This window comes from Oncorhynchus mykiss, chromosome 12 (genome assembly GCF_013265735.2).
Source record: "Oncorhynchus mykiss isolate Arlee chromosome 12, USDA_OmykA_1.1, whole genome shotgun sequence".
NCBI classification, from domain to species: Eukaryota; Metazoa; Chordata; class Actinopteri; order Salmoniformes; family Salmonidae; genus Oncorhynchus; species Oncorhynchus mykiss.
The window spans coordinates 46,671,649-46,689,946 of NC_048576.1; the positions used below are offsets into that span (position 1 = coordinate 46,671,649).

The 18,298-nt window shown below is 40.1% G+C and overlaps 1 protein-coding gene across 3 annotated transcripts in view; it reads right to left on the reverse strand.

Moving 5' to 3' along the window:
* Positions 1–17,933, reverse strand: part of LOC110537698 (double C2-like domain-containing protein beta) — a 307,080-nt gene extending 289,147 nt beyond the window's left edge. For 2 of the 3 annotated variants that reach the window (XM_036937660.1, XM_036937661.1), the window contains exons 1-2: positions 17,665–17,933; positions 773–872 (exon numbers count right to left, since the gene is read on the reverse strand). In XM_036937660.1, the coding sequence (XP_036793555.1) occupies positions 773–849 (77 nt within the window). In that variant the 5' untranslated portion in view covers positions 850–872; positions 17,665–17,933. The remainder of the gene's footprint in view (positions 1–772; positions 873–17,664) is intronic. The other variant, XM_021623935.2, reaches the window with a different exon arrangement.
* Positions 17,934–18,298: the final 365 nt, after the last annotated feature.

Sequence of the window (18,298 nt, forward strand, 5' to 3'; positions counted from 1 at the left end):
CTGGGGGTGCTTTGCTGCAGGAGGGCCTGGTGCACTTCACAAAATAGATGGCATCATGAGGTAGGAAAATCGTGTGGATCTATTGAAGCAACATCTCAAGACATCAGAAGTTAAAGCTTAGTCGTAGATGGGTCTTCCAAATGGACAATGACCCCAAGCATACTTCCAAAGTTTTGGCAAAATGACTTAAGGACAACGAAGGGAAGGCATTGGAGTGTCCATCACAAAGCCCTGACCTCAATCCTATAGAACATTTGTGGGCAGAACTGAAAAAGCGTGTGCGAGCAAGGAGGCCGACAAACATGATTCAGTTACACCAGATCTGTCAGGAGGAATGAGCCAAAATTCAACCACCTTATTGTGGGAAGCTTGTGGAAGGCTACCTGAAACGTTTGACCCAAGTTAAACAATTTAAAGGCAATGCTACCAAATACCAATGGAGTGTACGTAAACTTCTGACCCACTGGGAATGTGATGAAATAAATAAAAACTGAAATAAATCCTTCTCTCTACTATTATTCTGACATTTCACATTCTTAAAATAAAGTGGTGATCCTAATTGAGCTAAGACAGGGGATTTTTACTCTGATTAAATGTCAGGAATTGTGAAAAACTGAGTTTAAATGTATTTGGCTAAGGTGTATGTGAACTTCCGACTTCAACACCTGATGGGCACAGGTAACCTTTACACAACCAAAACAACTTTCCCAGGTGACATTGCAAAAACACTTTCACCTGTTTAGTGAGATGGGAGAAATGAGTGCATACTCACTTGGCTCGAAGGGCCAGCTGCCGGTCGTTGGGACAGACCCACTGATCATTCCCTGTCCCAAACATGGCCTCTGTCATCTCTTGAGGGCTGATGACAAGGTCTGCAAAAACACAACCAGACACTCAGTCCTCGAAAATGAAAGGCTACATCCTGTCTGAGAAAATCAAATCAAAGAGATATTGACCCAGCACTGTATAACCCCTATAATTCATGTTAATTGGGTATACCTGTGGCTTTCATACATGTCCACAAATATGTTTTTTCTTTGAATTTGATATTAGACAACTTTGAGTGCAAACATGCTAGTGTTAGCAGAACAACAATAGCCAGTAAATGGGGAGCTTTAGACGGGTTAGCTAACAACGTCACAAAAACGACATGCGCGCTTCAAAAGGGGAAGAAGGCTGTGTGTTGTTATGCTTCTGGATGGTCAGATTGCTAGCAACAATGACAAGAAACTGCCATGTGGTGAATCGTAAGTGGCTCATTTCAGCTCCTTGTTCTTAATACCATGCTTTGCTTTGAGGTGTTTGGACTGATTAATATGGCAAAAAAATTGCTAACTAGTTAGCTAACCAACAACTGTAAAGGTGTATTTGAGAGACAAGTGCTCATTGTGCAACTTTATTTATGTTTTCAATGAACATTGGAGTCAAAATATAGTTTACATGTTATCAACAAGCTAAGTCAACCCTGTCTCTTTTGCCCCGTAGTTGCACATGCGTCAGGTTTTGTTGCTGAACAACCAACCCATCTCCAGCCCCTGGTGAAACGCATTAATTATGATAATTTCAAATGGAAAAGGATGAATGAAGCATTTAAAAAGAGAGCTATTTTGCTTCCAAACAAACAGATGACACATTATTGTTGGGATGGTATAGATGTGTGCATCTTAGCGGGCAGAGCAGAGGCAGCTATTTATTACAGGCCCAATTAATGAATCACCCAGTTCTCTGGTCTGTGGGCACACATGCAATCAAACATTACAGCTGATTACTGTTACCAGACTATCAACTATGAATTATAAGCACTGTGGAAAAGATTTAACTATTTCCCTCATAGGAGAGGACATGTAACTGCTCAATAACCCATTCATTTACATTAAGTACTTAAAGTTATATTATGTCAATATTCATGTCACGGTGTTCCTAATTTCTAAATGTTGTTGGGACACACCAAGGGTCTGTGTGGGCCACTCATTGGGGAGTTGTATGTTGGAGGTGCTCAAGGGGGGGGGTTTATATAATCATGCATTCTTTCATTCTCCTCCCGGCCCCTCGCTCTCCCATACTAACACACACTTAGATGCAGAGCCCTTGGTGTAAGGGTAACGCTTCCCTGCTCAAATTACGTGGGACTACGCCTCTCCCCACCGTCGACTGGGGTTCAATCCCTGCACCAACCTTTCAAGCTAATTTTCCAATTGCCTGTATCCCATGCTGTCATGTAAAATTAATCTCAAATAGAACATAATTTACCTGTGTTTTATATACTGTATATTTCCACACTGAGGTTGGAATAATACTGTGAAATTTAGAAGATTATGATAATGCACTTTTAGTGTAAGAGCTATTTGAAAACACCACTTGAAACTTCAGCTTGTTTGGCTGGGTGGAATTTTTGGACCGCCTGGTGACATCAGTTTGCTCTGGTCTCTGGCAATAACAGCTTTTTTTTCAAGAAGCACATCTCTCCCATTATGCTCCTCCAATTACGCCCCTCTTTCAGACCCCTCTGACTGTCCTAACAATTATTTCTTGAGAAATTGCATTTTGCTAAGAAGCTATATTTGTAAAAAAAATAATAATAATAGATCACAGTAAGTTACTTAATTGTTACCAAGAAAGACGATGGCCAGAAGTTAGCTATGATGTTGTACAACAATATAAGTCAGTAAGTCATCATTTTGGTCAAAGTATGATATATTTGGTCTGGAATTGACAAATCCGAACTGCCCACTTTGTGCAAATCCGTGTGAATACGGTCTTTTCCTATGATATGACAGTTTAGTTACAGGGCTGGATTTTATTTGAATGTTACTGTACCACCCACCAGCATGGCATTGTTTATTAAATCAGAAACAGCTGCAAAGTTATTTCTGTTTGCAACTGAGATGAGCCAAACAGCCTTGTGTCCATTTGGCCACCTGAGCCATGGAGAAAATTAAAATAGTGGGTGAAAACATATGTTTTTCCACATCAATTTTTTTTCTCCAGAAAATTATACTAATCCATTGGATAATTTGCTGAAACTGAAATGTCTTGAGTCAATAACTATTCAACCCCTTTGTTATGGCAAGCCTAAATCAATTCAGGAGTAAAAATGTACTGAACAGGTCACATAAAAAAATAAAAATAAACTTATTAAATATTTTTTTAACTGGGCAAGTCAGTTAAGAACAAATTCTTATTTTATAATACATTTAAAATGTATTGGGCAGGGTAGCTAGTGGTTAGAGCGTTGGACTAGTAACCGAAAGGTTGCAAGTTCAAATCCCCGTTCTGCCCCTGAACAGGCAGTTAACCCACTGTTCCTAGGCCATCATTGAAAATAAGAATTTGTTCTTAACTGACTTGCCTAGTTTAATAAAGGTAAAATAAAAAATAAAAATACTGTATAGTTTCCTAAGGACTAGACGCAAGACGACCATCTCTGTCAGCACCATCTTGCATAGTCACTTTAACTCTACCTACATGTACATATTACCTCGACTAACCGGTTCCCCGCACATTGACTCCGTACCGGTATCCCCTATATATAGCCTCGCTAAATTTTACTTATCTATTTTTTTTAAACTGCATTGTTGGTTAAGGGCTTGTAAGTAAGCATTTCACTGTAAGGTGTTTCACCTGTTGTATTAAGCACATGTGACAAATACAATTTGATTTGACTAGGGAGTTTTTTCGGATTCAGTCTGCTTCCAATGGGAGACAATTTCACCTTTCAGCATGACAATAACCTAAAACAAGGCCAAATATACGCTGGAGTTGCTTAACAAAATGACATTGAATGTTCCTGAGTGGCAGAGTGAGAGTTTTGACTTAAAATCTATGGCAAGATTTGATCAACAATCAACTTGACAGAGCTTGAAGAATTTAAAGAGAGAATAATGTGCAAATATTGTACAATCCAAGTGTGCAAAGCTCTCACAGACTTCGCCAGAAAGACTCAGTTGTAATTGCTGCCAAATGTGATTCTCACAAGAATACTTATGTAAATGAGAAATCTCTGCATTTAATTTTAATACATTTGCAAAAATCTCTACAAACATGTTTTCACTTTGTCATTATGGTGTAGTGTGTAGAAGGGTGAGAGATAAAAATATATATATTTTGAATTTGGGCTGTAATAACAAAATGGGAAATAAGTCAAGGGGTATGAATACTTTTTGAAGGCACAGTGAGACAATCTGACTATGTACAGTACCAGTCAGCGGTTTGGACACACCTACTTATTCCATCACAACATTAAAACTGTGATTTGTTTAAAAGTGTTAAACCAATCAAAATATATTTTAGATTCTTCAAAGTAGCCACCCTTGTCTTTATGACAGCTTTGCCCACTCTTGGCATTCTCTCAACCAGCTTCAACTGGAATGCTTTTCCAACAATCTTGAAGGAGTTCCCACATATGCTGAGCACTTGTTGGCTGATTTTCCTCCACTCTGCGGTCCAACTCAACCCAGACCATCTCAATTGGGTTGAGGTCTGGTAATTGTGGAGGCCAGGTCATCTGATGCAGCACTTCATCACTCTCCTTCTTGGTCAAATAGCCCTTACACAGCCTGGAGGTGTTGTTGGGTCATTGTCCTGTTGAAAAACAAACGATATTCCCACTAAGCGCAAACCAGATGAGATGGCGTATTGCTGCAGAATGCAGTGGTAGCCATGCTGGTTAAGTGTGCCTTGAATTCTATGCAGCTTCGTCTGAACAGTTGATGCTGAGATGTGTCTGTTACTTGACTCTGTGAAGCATTTATTTGGGCTGCAATCTGAGGTGCAGTTAACACAGGAATGGAAGACTCCGAGTTACCTCTGCTGCAGAGGATACATTCATAATAGTTACTAGCCTCAGGAATTGCAGCCAAAATAAATGCTTCAGAGTTTAAGCAACAGACATCTCAACATCAACTGTTCAGAGGAGACTGCATGAATCAGCCCTTCATGGTCAAATTGCTGCAAATAAACCACTACTAAAGGACACCGATAAGAAGAAGAGACTTGCTTGGGACAAGAATCGCGAGCCATGGACATTAGACTGGTGGAAATCTGTCCTTTGGTTTGATGAGTCCAAATTTGAGATTTTAGGTTCCAACCACTGTCTTTGTGAGATGCAGAGTAGGAGAACGGATGATCTCTGCATGTGTGGTTCCCACCGTGAAGCTGGTGACACTCACTGATTTATTCAGAATGTATTATTATTATTTTATTTAACCTTTATTACTGGAGCTTCATCATATTCTTTCTATTGTTCTGTGGCGAAATCATGGCTGCAATTTATGGAAGATGCCAAAACTTGAGATAACAATAGATAGCTAAGTAAAAGATAGGCCAGTGGTTTCCATCTGTGGAAAGTTTTCCCTAAATCAATGCTTATGACAAATCCAGCTCCAGAACCAGCCAGAGCCAGCTGGCTAATATTTTGATTACGGTTTAGTAAATAAAACAAATAAAAAACAGCAACAGCAGATAACATGAGCTTGCTTGATAAGGTTAGTAAGATAGCTAGCTAGCTAGATAAGGTTAGCAAGATAGCTAAGCTACACTGACAGCTGTCAGTGCCCCATTTGTTTATGTTTATCAACTCCACGTGGAAATTCCCAAACCAAAATAGGTATAAGTAGCCTTCGCCATTCTTTGGAGGTAGAAAATAAATTTAAAATTCCGTAGAAATAGTGGCAACAATATCCTCTGGGTCCTTTAAGGAGAGTTGAATTCAAACTAAAAACATTTTTTTTACTCTTTTCGAAAACAACACTGACTAAACTCTTGTGAAAACCTGAACACTGCGATGGACTTCTAAAGGTGATTGACATGAGCTGTCATCTGCAGTAACATTTACAGCTAACGTAATTTCCACAAACATTGGGGACATTGCCTTTAAAAGTACATCATTGTGGGCAGGTCGTTAATCTGTTGAATTTTTGTTCCGGCCTCAGGCTACATCTCAGTACAGAAAAGTAGCAACCTGTCCTCGCTTTTTATGTTTCATTGGCACTAATCGGAAAAGACAGGGCCGTTGAGAAATACAGTATGTTATAAGTCTTCTAGAAACTGACCAGGACAGGATCGACTTTAGACAACTTAAAAATAAAATGTATGAACAATCTTTCCCATCGCTAACACTTACAACCTCCCTACAGATGGGACGATAAAAGGAAAATTATCGACATTGACATCACTTATTGCAGGCATTTGATTAATATCATTCATTACAATAAGTAACCTATATTAGAGAAATGTGGGGTTTGAAATGAAATAAGTTTGCTAATAACGGTGACTGTTAATGGGACAATGGCAACAACCATTAAACCAGTAGTAGTAGTAGTTTAAAGGATCATAAAAATAAAAATAAAACTGTGGTGCCGATTAATGTTAACCTTTCTATTTGTCGTTATTGCAGTAAATTAGGCAATTTATCGCGATATGGATTTTGCCCATATTGCCCAGGTCTACTCCCCACCACAAACATTCTCTGGCTATAAGCGTATAACGCCATGTCATTGAGAGAAGCCACTATGTCCTTGTTTATGGCTGAGCAATTAACTCTATTTACATTTCCAACCCACCTAATGGCCTTTGTTCCACATTAGTGCTTTGGCATCAGGCCCAGCTGACTACATTAAGTATGGTTAGAGCAAAGCAAACAAACACAGCACAATTCATCAGGACACACACACACACACACGTTTACAGGTTTCAGACTGAATATGCCAAGTCAGTAACCAGGTTTCCATCCAACCATTTCATTTGGATTAATTACCTGAGGCATGAAAAAATTCACAACCGGGCTGATGAAAACAGGAAATGTTGGTACAAATTGTTCCTTTGACATGGTAGGATCTTTTTGTGTCTGTAAAATTAAGTGTGAGAGAAATGGCAGTGGAAACACCTTTATTTGCAAATATTGATATAATAACCATCATTTTGAAGTAAACTTGGAAGTCAAACAATGACATTGTCACATCTACTCCTGCTCCTCCCCTCCAGCATTCGACTTTGCTGGTTTATTAACCATCTGCCCTGGCTACCCATAATTATGCACACCTGTGCCTCATCATCAGGCACACCTGGACTATCACCTTCCTGATTACTCCACACACACACACACACACACATATATATATAAAATCACCACTTTATTATAAGAATGTGAAATGTCAGAATAGTAGTAGAGAGAATTATTTAAGCTTTTATTTCTTTCATCACATTCCCAGTGGGTCAGAAGTTTACATGCTACCAAATACCAATTGAGTGTATTGCCTTTAAATTGTTTAACTTGGGTCAAACGTTTTGGGTAGCCTTTTTATTACCTTAGCTGCTTCGTTGCAGCATTTGATAACTTTTCGCCAATACTTTTTAAACTGTAAGCATTTCAAGTTGTATTAATCAACATTGGAACATTGGTTTCGGCCAAACGCTATGCCACACCCACGGGCGTTATTTTCTTCTCCCCAATTAGTCTGGATCTTAGTACCTCCTAGACGATTTCTAGAACGCAGACAGATGTTAACCGTTCTGATTGGTTACAGAAGCTGATGGGTTGGGCCAGGGCTAGAACACATAGGTAAAGCAGCGTTTTGAAAATGTGTCATTGGCTTTGATACTTGGATTGGTTTGATGATCCAATTGCTGATGACATTGTTTTGCGCAACACCCCTCATTTAAACATCACTACAAACGACTTCAACGATGGCAGTCTCAAACTGAATTATGAAGTGAACAGAGCAGCAGATGAATTTAGATTGAGTCATCAGGCAACTTGAGATTTACCTCAAATTTCAGTGCACGTATTGAATCCCAAGGGAAGATTTTTTACCAACCAATTGGAATCATTTTCTAATCTATCACAGGTCATGAAACAGAGCAACATTAAAGCAGTCATCAATGGCTCTTATCTGGCAGTAATGCCTGACATTCACAGTGCACCTCAACCTAATCAAACACTCTTTCCATGAACTAAACTACAGTGCTTTAGCTCTGGGGCAATCACTCGCTGCATCTTTTCATGGGGAAAACCTGCCTTGGCATCTGTTCAAGACAACCCAGGTCCCACACAAAAACCACAGCACAAAAGATGTTGGCAAACAGAGTAAAGTTAAGGGAGAGAAAATGTTTACCTGCAAAATCCCCCCTTCCTTTGAAAGAGCGAGGTCTATGAGAGCCGGTTAAAATCGCCTTGCAGTTAAATCGCCTTGCCACGGGCCAGGCCTTTGAACAAATGAAGGCGGGAGCGAGGAAAAGGAGGAAACAGTGAAGTCCGGGGTTGAGCTCTTATAAATAGTTCACAGCCTGCCTGCCTGACAGGCTGGACACATGACAGAATAACAATTCCTTGCAGAAACATTCTGTTCCTTCCAAAACAGACTGCAGTGATTGACTGGGATAACAAAAGCCGTGCCATGGCTCTCCAGCTAACACCAGCCGACAGGAAAAGGCTAACACGGTTACCATTGACATGCTCTTTCCAACAATTCCGAGAGACTCGTTGATCTTATTTGTGGAAGGCTCTTTGTGCATGCAAGTCATTGAAATTAAATGTGACAGTGTTCCTTTCAATCATTGTAACTCGTCTGTTATTGTAATTTGCATGCCATGGCTTTAAGTGATTGAGGTTGAATGTGAATTCTATCTGAGGACCCAGAGGGATGATATACAAATTATGCACTGACTGTACAAAACATTAGGAACAACTTTCTAATATTGAGTTACAGCCCCTTTTGCCCTCGGAAAAGCCTCAATTTGTTGGGGCATGGACTCTACAATGTGTCGAAAACATTCCACAGGAATGCTGGCCCATGTTGAATCCAATGCTTCCCACAGTTGGCTGGATGTCCTTTGGGTGGTCGACGGGAAACTGTGTGTATTAAACCAGCATTGTTGCGGTTCTTGACACACTCACACCGGTGCGCCTGGCACCTACTACCATACCCCGTCCAAAGGCACTTACATCTTTTGTCTTGCCCATTAACCCACTGAATCACACACATACACAATCCATGTCTCAATTGCCTCAAGGCTTAAAAAAAACTACTATTTAACCTGTCTCCTCCTTCATATACACTGATTTAAGTGGATTTAACAAGATCAACAAGGGATCATAGCTTTCACCTGGATTCACTGTCAGTCAGTAATGGAAAGATCAGGTGTTCCGAACGTGTTGTACACTCAGTGTATGTATGTATCATATGAAATCTATTTTGATTGAGGTTGAATGTGAATTCTAACGGAGGACCCATACCGCTCTGTGGTCCCAGAGGGATGATATTGTGGCCTATTCAAAACAGGCTGCCTTTAGGACATACAACCACAAAGCAATACAATTGTCGTCAAAATCTTACCAGGTGGGATAACGATGGTTGCCCTACTTTGCAGTCATTTGTTTATGTTAGTGTTATTTTTTACTTTATTGCTTGTAGGGATAGGCACAGTGATTTAAATATTCAAATATCCGAACAGACGTTAGTATTCGAGTCGTAACAAAATGGAATATAACGTTGAGGATAAAGTTCGGAGTGACACAATTTCATGTGTACAACATCTAAAGACCTACATCACTATACTGAGAGCTTTGCTGTTTCTAAAAGGATGTATTTGGGTGTTTTTGAAGCCATTGTTCATGTTTTATCGGGGCCCACATACTACACAACAAAGGACGAGGAAGTGATTTGCTGTTTGGGGCAAGTTTCTCAAAAAATATACAAAATTACAAAAAAAGGTGTCTGGACCCTTATTCCCTTTACATCAAAAATATAGATTTGGTAGTAAAAAATAAAACTTCTCCTTTAAGGACTGCAGTCATCTGAGCCATGGACTGTTTACTAGGCTACCTTCTGAAAACAGAGTCAAAAGGGCCTCCCGGGTGGCGCAGCGGTTTAGGGCTGTGCCACCAGAGATTCTGGGTTCACACCCAGGCTCTGTCGCAAGCCGGCCGCGAACGGGAGGTCAATGGAAAACAGAGTCAGTAAAGGTGCATCAGCACACACACGACATTGAACCACTGGACACTTCCCGTTTCACACTGAGTAATAAAATATTATATTCCCGACATAGCTTATACTACTGGACACTGTTTAAACACCACATATTTATTTATACACTGGATTTTTGACATAGCTGATATACTGCATCTACTGCTGTAAATAAATATCATTCTTAGTATATCTTGAGTAAATTCTTCCAGTGTAAGCTTACATAAGTATAGATTGCATTTTGATTACTGTTATCGTGTCATTTGGGTTGTTAATTGGATTAGTCCCAACATTTTATTTTTATTATTTGTGTAGGCCCACCTGTTTGACATTTTATTGCATTGTTAGGAGCTAGTAACAGAAGCATTTAGCTGCACCCGCTATAACATCTGCTAAACTGTGTGTGCGACCAATAAACTTCGATTCGATTAAACTATAAAATAAACTATAGAAACATTTTTATAATGCCTACACACAGTACCCGTCAAAAGTGAACGGGTAAAATAACACATATGGAATCCTGTATTAAACAAAAAAAAAAGTGTTATATTTGAGATTCTTCAAAGTAGCCACTCTTTGCCTTGATGACATCTTTTTCACACAGTTGGCATTCTCTCAACCAGCATAAGAAAAGAGAAATGACAGTCCATCATTACTTTAAGACATGAAGATCAGTCAATACGGAAAATGTCAAGAACTTTTAAAGTTTCTTCAAGTGCAGTCGCAAAAACCATCAAGCGCTAAGATGAAACTGGCTCTCATGAGGACTGCCACAGGAAAGGAAGGACCCAAAGTTACCTCTGCTGCAGAGGATAAGTTCATTAGAGTTACCAGAAATTGCAGCCAAAATAAATGCTTCACAAAGATCAAGTAACGGACACATCTCAACATCAATTGTTCAGAGGAGACTGTGTGAATCAGGCCTTCATGGTCAAATTGCTGCAAAGAAACCACTACTGCCACTACTTTTGGGGCGGCAGGTAGCCTAGTGGTTAGAGCGTTGAGCCAGTAACCAAAAGGCTGCTAGATCGAATCGCTCAGCTGACAGGGTAAAAATCTGTCGTTCTGCCCCTGAACAAGGCAGTTAACCCACTGTTCCTAGGCCATCATTGTAAATAAGAATTTGTTCTTAACTGACTTGCCTTGATAACCCTTTCATGTGTGAGTTCCAAATGTCTCTAACGGTCGCTATGCACGTGATGTTAGAACATTCACTCCATTCCAGAATGTGATTGTTAAGCAACAGTATATTTATTTTCTAACAAGTTTTTATTTTCTAAGAACAGTTTGAATTGAGGTGTGTTCTGCCTGCCGCCTCATTCATTCACATAAAAATTATTATTTTTACTTTTGCGGACAATACATTTTTGGGACATTTCTGACCCGGACAAAATTCCCCAAGCACTTCCCCATTGTTTGCATGCATTCCGATTCTTGCATAGATTGTAATGGGCACATGTGTGTGTAAAATACTTTGAAGGTTGTACTGATTATGATTCCAGATGTGTGTAGCCATGTTTGTTGACATACAATGCATTCTGGGTTTCACGTAAACGTCTGTTGGACCAAAGACATAACAAAATGAGGTGAGTAAGGGTTCATTCATTTTTTTAGGTCTTCCGGAATTGAATGGTCGAATGTGAACGATGGTGGACGACACCTCCCCTTGAACATGCATACTATTAACAGACCAAACTCATCTTGTCTTCTCTTACTATCTTTGGTTTCTGTGAGGGGGAAAAAAGGCATGCAGAAACTACTCATCGTCGGATACTTTCATATTTCTAGAGAATGTTTTACTCAATTATTTCGATCAATGATGAGCTCACCCGTGATATGATTAATTATAAATAGTAATTTCTATTAGCTAATTCATATTGTAGTTTGTTAGCATGGAAGAGGTGGTGTGATGGTGATTTGCTGGTGACACTTTCAGTGATTTATTTACAATTCAAGGCACACATAGCCAGCATGGCTACCACAGCATTCTGCAGCGATACATCGTCCCATCTGCCTTGCACTTTTTTTTTTATTTAACTAGGCAACTGGTTTGCACTTAGTGGGACTATCATTTATTTTTAAACAGGACAATGAACTAACACACTGCCAGGCTGTGTAAGGGCTATTTGACCAAGAATAAGAGTGATGGAATGCTGCATCAGATGACCTGGCCTCTACAATCACCGACCTCAACCCAATTGAGATGGTTTGGGATGAGTTGGCCTGCAGATTGAAGGAAAAAGCAGCCAACAAGTGATTGGCATGTGGGAACTCCTTCAAGACCATTGCAAAAGCATTACAGGTGAAGCTGGATGAGAGAATGCAAAGTGTGTGCAAAGCTGTCATCAAGGCAAAGGGTGGCTGCTTTGAATAATCTCAAATATATATTTAATTGTTTTGGAGAAAGAAAAACACTAATGAGTCGGTGTGTCCAAACTTTTGACTTGTATGTATGTATGTATGTATGTATGTATATATGTATATATATTAGATAGTGGGGAGAACAAGTATTTGATACACTGCCGATTGTGAAGGTTTTCCCACCTACAAAGCATGTAGAGGCCTGTAATTTTTATCATAGGTTCACTTCAACTGTGAGAGACGGAATCTAAAACAAAAATCCAGAAAATCACATTGTATGATTTTTAGGTAATTAATTTGCATTTTATTGCATGACATAAGTATTTGATACATCAGAAAAGCAAAACTTAATATTTGGTACAGAAACCTTTGTTTGCAATTACAGAGATCATACATTTCCTGTAGTTCTTGACCAGGTTTGCACACACTGCAGCAGGGATTTTGGCCCACTCCTCCATACAGACCTTCTCCAGATCCTTCAGGTTTCGGGGCTGTCGCTGGGCAATACGGACTTTCAGCTCCCTCCAAAGATGGTCTATTGGTTTCAGGTCTGGAGACTGGCTAGGCCACTCCAGGATCTTGAGATGCTTCTTACGGAGCCACTCCTTAGGTTGCCCTGGCTGTGTGCTTCGGGTTGTTGTCATGCTGGAAGACCCAGCCACGACCCATCTTCAATGCTCTTACTCAGGGAAGGAGGTTGTTGGCCAAGATCTCGCGATACATGGCCCCATCCATCCTCCCCTCAATACGTGCAGTCGTCCTGTCCCCTTTGCAGAAAAGCATCCCCAAAGAATGATGTTTCCACCTCCATGCTTCGCGGTTGGGATGGTGTTCTTGGGATTGTACTCATCCTTCTTCTTCCTCCAAACACGGCGAGTGGAGTTTAGACCAAAAGGCTATTTTTGTCTCATCAGACCACATTACCTTCTTCCATTCCTCCTCTGGATCATCCAGATGGTCATTGGCATCTGGACGGGTCTGTACATGCGCTGGCTTGAGCAGGGGGACCTTGCGTGCGCTGCAGGATTTTAATCCATGACGGCATAGTGTGTTACTAATGGTTTTCTTAGAGACGGTGGTCCCAGCTCTCTTCAGGTCATTGACCAGGTCCTGCCGTGTAGTTCTGGGCTGATCCCTCACCTTCCTCATGATCATTGATGCCCCACGAGGTGAGATCTTGCATGGAGCCCCAGACCGAGGGTGATTGACCGTCATCTTGAACTTTTTCAATTTTCTAATAATTGCGCCAACTGTTGTTGCCTTCTCACAAAGCTGCTTGCCTATTGTCCTGTAGCCCATCCCAGCCTTGTGCAGGTCTACAATGTAGCCCTGATGTCCTTACACAGCTCTCTGGTCTTGGCCATTGTGGAAAGGTTGGAGTCTGTTTGATTGAGTGTGTGGACAGGTGTCTTTTATACAGGTAACAAGTTTAAACAGGTGCAGTTAATACAGGTAATGAGTGGAGAACAGGAGGGATTCTTAAAGAAAAACGAACAGGTCTGTGAGAGCCGGAATTCTTACTGGTTGGTAGGTGATCAAATACTTATGTCATGCAATAAAATGCAAATTAATTACTTCAAAATCATACAATGTGATTTTATGGATTTTTGTTTTAGATTCCATCTCTCACAGTTGAAGTGTACCTATGATAAAAAATTACAGGCCTCTACATGCTTTGTAAGTTGGAAAACCTGCAAAATCAGCAGTGTATCAAATACTTGTTCTCCCCACTGTATATACACAGTGCATTCAGAAAGTATTTAGATCCCTTCACGTTTTCCACATTGTTATGTTACAGCCTTGTTCTTAAATGGACAAAATGGTTGTTTTCCCCATTTATAAATCTACACACATTACTCCATATTGACAAAGCAAAAACAGTTTTATTTTTAAAGAGAAAACTGAAATTTACAAAAGTATTCAGAACCTTTACTTAGTACTTTGTTGAAGCACCTTTGGTAGCGATTACAGCCTTGAGTCTTCTTGGATATGTATGGCACACCTGTATTTCAGGAGTTTCTCCCATTATTCTCTGCAGATCCTCTCAAGCGCTGTCATGTTGAATGGGGAGCTCTGGCTGGGCCACTCAAGGACATTCAGATACTTCTACCGAAGCCACTCCTCAAATCAAATTTTATTTGTCACATTCACATGGTTAGCAGATGTTATTGCGAGTGTAGCGAAATGCTTGTGCTTCTAGTTCCGACCATGCAGTAATATCTAACAAGTAATCTAACCTAACAATTTCACAACAACTACCTTATACACACAAGTGTAAAGGAATTAATAAGAATATGTACATAAAAATATTTTAAAAATCTGTTGTTCTGCCCCTGAGCAAAGCAGTTAACTGGGTTATGGCTCTATGCACCCTCAAAACTGGCTCGTTTTGGCTGTACGTTCAATTCAGGCCAATTTTTCAAAAAAAAAAATCAGGCCTTGCTCATTTGAGAGGATGGCCTATTACAGTAAAACGTTTTTTTTTTCAAAATTCCAATTGGAAATAAATAATTGAGAATAGGATTTTTGGTGAGAACTGGTGAGAACTGGTGAGAAACAAGGCGAGACGTTGTCATTGTAACCGACGGGTATAAATTTGATATCTGCGCGTTCGGAATCCAATTAGTCTCGAGAAAATATAAAAACTTTTCGCCTACGACCAAAAATGAATTATAACATTTTAGGGGTTCTCGCCTCGAGAGGCAATACCTTGGTAAAAGGGGACCCCAAAATGTTCCATACAAAACTTATGGGCTCATATGAAAGAGGTGGTAAAATAAATGACATCTAGGGTCAAAGGTCAAAATTTCAGGTAGTCAAGGTCAGGGTGTTGAACCTCTCTGATTCAGAGGGGTCGGGTTAAATGCGGAAGAGACATTTCAGATGTACAACTGACTACGTATCCCCCTTTCCCCCTATTGTGCGCCGCCCTATGGGACTCCCAATCACGACCAGTTGTGATACAGCCTGGATGATGTTCTCGGGGACCTTCAACGCTGAAGAAAGGTTTTGGTACCCTTCTCCAGATTTGCCACAAACCAATCCTGTCTCTGGGCTCTATGGACAATTCCTTCGACCTCATGGCTTGGTTTTTGCTCTGACTTGTCCTGTCAACTGTGGGACCTTATATAAACAGGTGAGTGCCGTTCCAAATCCTGTCCAATCAATTGAATTTACCACAGGTGTACACCAATAAAATTATAGAAACATCTCAAGGGTGAGCAATGGAAACAGGATGCACCTGAGCTCAATTTCGAGTCTCATTGCAAGGGGTCTGAATACTTATGTAATTTAAAAAATATTTTTATTAAATGTGCAACATTTTCAAAAACCTGTTTCTCTTTATGGGGTATTGTGTATAGATTGATGAGGGCATTTTTTTTTGTTAATCCGTTTTAGAATAAGACAACTAACAACTCTGAAAAAAATTGCTGACTGGAAAAATACGTTTTGAACTGTCATCCAAGTCGGGCCTCTATCTCGAGCTTCGTCCTGAAGATCACTAATGTCATGATTCGACCTTGTTACTTCCGAGTTTTCAGTTGTCTTGAAAGCATCATAAATCCAGAGAATGCCTGACTTTGATGACAAAATCTTCCCACTCCCACAAGAAGGACCGCAGCGTCACCTTCCTGTTCAAGTGAGCACAACAAGGGGAGTCCAATGACGGCCTAGGAACAGTGGGTTAACTGCCTTGTCCAGGGGCAGAATGACAGATTTTTACATTGTCAGATCGGGGATTCGATCAGTTACTGGCCCAACGCTCTAACCACTAGGCTACCTGCCGCATACAAATGCTGCTGCTGCATTAATTATGTAATATGCCAGGGAGATATGTATGCTGTCGCTAAGTAAGTAATACTAAGTGTGTGTTATGTAGTAACTTGTTAGTAGCCCATGTGCCTCACCCAAATAATTTGTTCCCTTTCCCCCTCATAACTTAGCCTACTGTTCTGACTTGTAGCCTATAGCCTGTTTTAGAGAAATATCATCATCGAATATTGCAAGCGCTTTCATGGTGTGCTTATATGCCCCCTTTATTTATCCTATGGTTGTGACTTGGTTTACAGGGAGAATACTGTAAGAACGGCCCATGTTCTGAATTCTGTCGCTATTCATTTCAAAAGTGCTGAACAAATAGTTGTATTGACTACTTCTGTCTTAGCTCGCTCATTAATGTCTTAATCAAAATGTTCCGCTCATCGTTTCCTTTTTATTGTTTGTACATCTCAATTGTCAGTAGAAACCACATTTGTTTAAGCAAGTCAGCCATGTCAGCTGTTTTTAAAAGGGCAGTAAATGAGGCTGAATTAACTGTTTTCCTGTCAGACAAGGCTTCGCTGAATGCCAAGTGTAGCAGTTGTAAGGATTCACTCCATGTGCTGAAAAGAAAGCTGTGCTAGTTTGACAGCTTTATGTAAGCACTAACAGTTTGTGGGCACCGTTTGTCACTATTATTGTGCAAATAATGTATTGTTTAGTGTTGTGTTTTCCCCACCAAGATGTACATGCTAAAATTGCCACTGGGTGTAATCATTGCGTCTGGCAACAGAAATCGTTAACGGTTTAAGAACCAAACAGAACGAACCGGCAGGGACCTACCTACCTGAATTAGTCCATTAGGAACTCTCATTTATGTTGCAAAATGTTTTCCGTTTGGAGTATAGGTTTCTGTTGCAAAACACTTTGCAGGAAACAAAACGTTTTGCAACAGAATAGGCATAATAAATAGACCCCAAGCGTTGCATAGATTCAACAGGGGTGTATTCATTCTGGCGAATCTGTTGCAAAAAGTGTTTTCAACGGTAGCAAACAGAACGGATAGGGACCTACCTGCATTTGTCCAATATAAACTCTCGTTTTGTTCAGTTTGCTTACGTTTGGTTCTTAAACGTTGAACGGTTTCCGTAATGAATACATCCCAGGTATGCTTCTAACAGATGGCTAATCTACCTGCATTAATTGCTTGTTTCACCATGGAGTGGAGTTCAGTCCGCTAAAACAACCTAAGCGTTACGCGTTTCTAGACAAACAGACATGTTACCTATACAGTCAGATACACAGGATTCAGTGGCTCTTGTGGTTTACTACTAATATGATGCATTTTCTACGCTCTAAACTAGCCTTTCCAGTTGAAAAATGTATTGTATTGACATTTACATTGCACTCAAATGTTCAGGCAGCTATTATACTGATGTATGAAAATGACATATGTTGGCTTTTCTAGGCCCGTGTGAATGTTTGTATGCATTTAGGTATTGTGCACAATGTGCCATGAATTGTAGCTCACAAAAAACATTGCTTTAGCTTCCTATACTATGAAGAGGTTAATTTATTTTACCTGCGTGTCCGGAGGTTATTAGCGGGTCCTTGCAGGTTCTCTCTGCTCCAGCTGCTCCTGGAACTTCACGGGAACTCTGGTACCATAAAAACACATCAAATTCAGGGAAGCTTTGGCATCTGCGGTGGACTTTTCTACTGTTTCCTCTAGCAAATGTATTCGAAGGGATATGGGAATGGGATTTTTTTTGTGTGTCACAGGGAGCAAACGACAACCATGCAGTGCTCTTGTGCTTCCTTGTTCAGTTACCTTACCTGTGTGAAGCTAGCCACAATAAGGATTAGCCACACCAGTGGAATTTGCTGTTCGCCTTCAAATTAAAAGTCACCCATTGAAAGTGATTCAAACGGATACAAATAGTGGAATCATGCCATATTTTGACTAAATAATGTTATCCAAGGTCGGAATGTTATCATAAAAATACAATAATTAGTTAATTTGAACCAAAAAAAGATTTTGAAATTGCACTGTAGATGTATTAGACTTCAGAATTGCATTGAGGCATACTTATGTGCACTGTGTAGCCTAATGGACATTGCACTCATTAAATGGGGTATCAGCCTACTCAGTGACATGCACAGAGCAAACTGTGTAGAGTTTACACAAATATTAGCATATTAGCTCTTATTGCAGG